Below are 3,453 nucleotides of genomic sequence, written 5' to 3'. Positions count from 1 at the left end.
TGCAACTGTGTACCCCAAGTGTGAAAGGAAAGGGGGCTTTTTCTGCGCAGGTTTCCCCCAGACACGTGGACGACGTCTCATACACCGCACTCGCCTCCATCACCGGAGCAATCCTGACCATGTGAACACGGCCTTACAGTCACAGCTCATGCGGAGCCCCTGCAGAATATACGGCCGCGGTCACACGGTGCGGTCACAGCGCGCTCCCTCTGATGGAAGGTTCTTCTATTTATTTCACAGGTAACGGTTTTTAAATTATCCCACAAAATCTATGTATTATTTTTTCCTGGTGGGGTCATGACCTCTAATAAGTGTCAGGTAAAACTCTGCGACTTTTCAGGACACTTCCGGCTATTTCCCCACATCTGTCATATACCCGGCGCCTCTACTTTTCCGTTTTCCTGTCAGACCTGTCCCCGCCGCTGCGTCCTCCCCTCACACACAGCAGACGGGACGAGAACAACCGAGAACCTTCTCATCGCCGATAATCGCCGCTCCCGGTCACACAGTCTCCGGGCATCTTCCAGACTCTTCGGGAGCTGTCTCGCACGCCCCGCCCCTTCCTCGCGCTGATTGGCTCAGAAGTTCTCTGACTGACAGCGCAGCCTGGAACTATCGCGAAAATTCTCTCTGCTCCATGACGTCACGGACAGCCGCCGCCGCTGATTGGTCGAGCTTCAGACTGACTAGAAAGCTCCCGAATATTCTCCATCGGGCTGTGTGTCATGCGGCTCTGTGATTGGCTGCTTCTGCGGGGACCGTTCGGGAAACTTCGGGATAGTTGCTAAGTGATGTAGGGGAGCGTGGTGAGGAGCGCTGTGATTGGTTAGAAGGCTGTGACGTGTCTCCACTGTACACATATATATAGGCGCCGTGCAGCGTGGAGCAGCAGTTACTGATAACTCTCCTCACAAGACACGAGCTGCAAAGCGCAACTTCAGGAGAAGCTCTTCACCAAGAAGCTACTCTGCCACCTGCACTCATCTCTCTGATACGTCCAGCAGCACTCTCCTCCTGACAGAAGATGGCACCTAAAGGAACCGCCATTGGCATTGACCTGGGCACCACCTACTCCTGTGTGGGGGTCTTCCAGCATGGCAAGGTGGAGATCATCGCCAACGACCAGGGCAACCGCACCACCCCCAGCTACGTGGCCTTCACCGACACCGAGAGACTCATCGGAGACGCTGCCAAGAACCAGGTGGCTCTCAACCCCCAGAACACAGTCTTTGATGCCAAGAGGCTGATTGGCAGAAGGTTTGATGAGCCGGTGGTGCAGTCTGACATGAAGCACTGGCCCTTCCAGTTGGTGAGTGATGGAGGAAAGCCCAAGGTCCAAGTGGAGTATAAAGGAGAGGACAAGACCTTCTTCCCTGAGGAGATCTCCTCTATGGTGCTGCTAAAGATGAAGGAGACGGCAGAGGCTTTCCTGGGTCATCCAGTCACCAATGCGGTAATCACCGTGCCAGCCTACTTCAATGACTCCCAGCGGCAGGCCACCAAAGACGCCGGTGTCATCGCCGGACTCAACATGCTGAGAATCATCAATGAGCCTACAGCAGCTGCCATCGCTTACGGCCTGGACAAGGGAGCCCGTGGAGAACGCAACGTCCTCATCTTTGACCTGGGAGGTGGCACCTTCGACGTCTCCATCCTTACCATTGATGACGGCATCTTTGAGGTAAAGGCCACAGCGGGTGACACTCATTTGGGAGGAGAGGACTTTGATAACAGAATGGTCAACCACTTTGTGGAAGAATTCAAACGCAAACATAAAAAGGACATTACCCAAAACAAGAGGGCCTTGAGGAGACTGAGGACAGCCTGCGAGAGAGCCAAGCGCACCCTGTCCTCCAGCACCCAGGCAAGCATCGAGATTGACTCCCTGTACGAGGGCATTGACTTCTACACTTCCATCACTAGAGCCCGCTTTGAGGAGTTGTGTTCTGACCTCTTCCGTGGTACCCTGGAGCCTGTTGAGAAAGCCCTGCGAGATGCCAAGATGGACAAGTTACAGATCCATGAAATTGTCCTAGTGGGAGGCTCCACACGTATCCCCAAGGTGCAGAAGCTGCTGCAGGACTTCTTCAATGGCCGAGAGCTGAACAAGAGCATCAACCCAGATGAAGCTGTGGCCTATGGGGCTGCTGTCCAGGCTGCCATCCTCATGGGAGACAAGTCAGAGAATGTGCAGGACCTCCTTCTACTGGATGTGGCTCCTCTTTCTTTGGGCCTGGAGACAGCTGGAGGGGTTATGACCGTCCTCATCAAACGCAACACAACCATCCCCACCAAGCAAACCCAGGTCTTCACCACCTACTCTGACAGCCAACCAGGTGTCCTCATTCAGGTGTATGAGGGTGAGAGAGCCATGACCAAGGACAACAACCTGCTGGGTAAATTTGAGCTGAGTGGAATTCCCCCTGCTCCTCGGGGTGTACCCCAGATCGAGGTGACCTTTGATATAGATGCCAACGGTATCCTCAATGTATCTGCTGTGGACAAGAGCTCAGGCAAACAGAACAAGATCACCATTACAAACGACAAAGGCCGACTGAGCAAAGAGGAGATAGAGAAGATGGTGCAAGATGCTGAGAAATACAAAGCGGATGATGATGACCAGAGAGAGAAAATTACTGCCAAAAACTCCCTGGAGTCCTATGCCTTCAACATAAAGAGCATGGTGGAAGATGAGAACATGAAGGGGAAGATCAGTGATGAAGATAAGAGGGTCATCTCGGACAAGTGTAAGGAGATCATTGCTTGGCTGGAGAACAACCAACTTGCAGAGAAAGATGAGTATACCCATAAGCAGAAAGAGCTGGAGAAGGTGTACCAACCAATCATCACCAAGATGTACCAGGGAGGTATGCCAGGAGGTATGCCCGGCTCCAGCTGTGGTGCACAGGCCCGACAGGGCAGCAGCTCTGGGCCCACCATTGAGGAGGTGGATTAAGAACTTTTATAAGGGTCCAGCTATGAACAGAACGGACACAGACTTGCTGCTGAGCTGTTGCCCTTATTGACTGACTTTTGGTAGCAGCTCTGGGCCCACCACTGAGGAGGTGGATTAAAAAGTATGAACTTTGACTTTTTTATGCTCAAGTCTGATAAATGGACTTTTTGGTTCTGTTTTATTTTTTTATAAGCTTAGGACCTTAAGGCCTCATGCACACAACCGTATGTATTTTGCGGTCTGCAAGAAACGGATACGCAAAAAGTACGGATGACGTCCGTGTACAATCCTGTTCTATTTTTTTGCGGAACGGACAAACGGAAACGGAATGTACACTGTGTACCTTCCGTTTTTTTTGCGGACCGATTGAAATAATTGGTTCCGTATACGGTCCCAAAAAGCCCTAAGAGAGTATTTTTCCTGGAGAAAAATGTTGATATATTTTATTTGAATGTTTGTTGTCTTTTTTTTAATGATTTAAAAAATATATTTTTTTT

The 3,453-nt window shown here is 51.1% G+C and overlaps 1 protein-coding gene across 1 annotated transcript; it reads left to right on the top strand.

Annotated features, from left to right (window-relative positions):
* On the top strand, positions 1 to 3,158 carry LOC122946012 (heat shock 70 kDa protein-like). The gene has a single exon (XM_044305290.1). The coding sequence runs from the start codon at positions 1,025 to 1,027 to the stop codon at positions 2,954 to 2,956; it is 1,932 nt and encodes a 643-aa protein (XP_044161225.1). The 5' UTR covers positions 1 to 1,024; the 3' UTR covers positions 2,957 to 3,158.
* The last annotated feature ends 295 nt before the right edge of the window (positions 3,159 to 3,453 follow it).

The sequence above is a fragment of the Bufo gargarizans genome, chromosome 9 (genome assembly GCF_014858855.1).
Source record: "Bufo gargarizans isolate SCDJY-AF-19 chromosome 9, ASM1485885v1, whole genome shotgun sequence".
Lineage (NCBI taxonomy): Eukaryota > Metazoa > Chordata > Amphibia > Anura > Bufonidae > Bufo > Bufo gargarizans.
The sequence above is the reverse complement of the archived record's forward strand: the minus strand, read 5'-3'. Positions and strand labels throughout refer to the sequence as shown.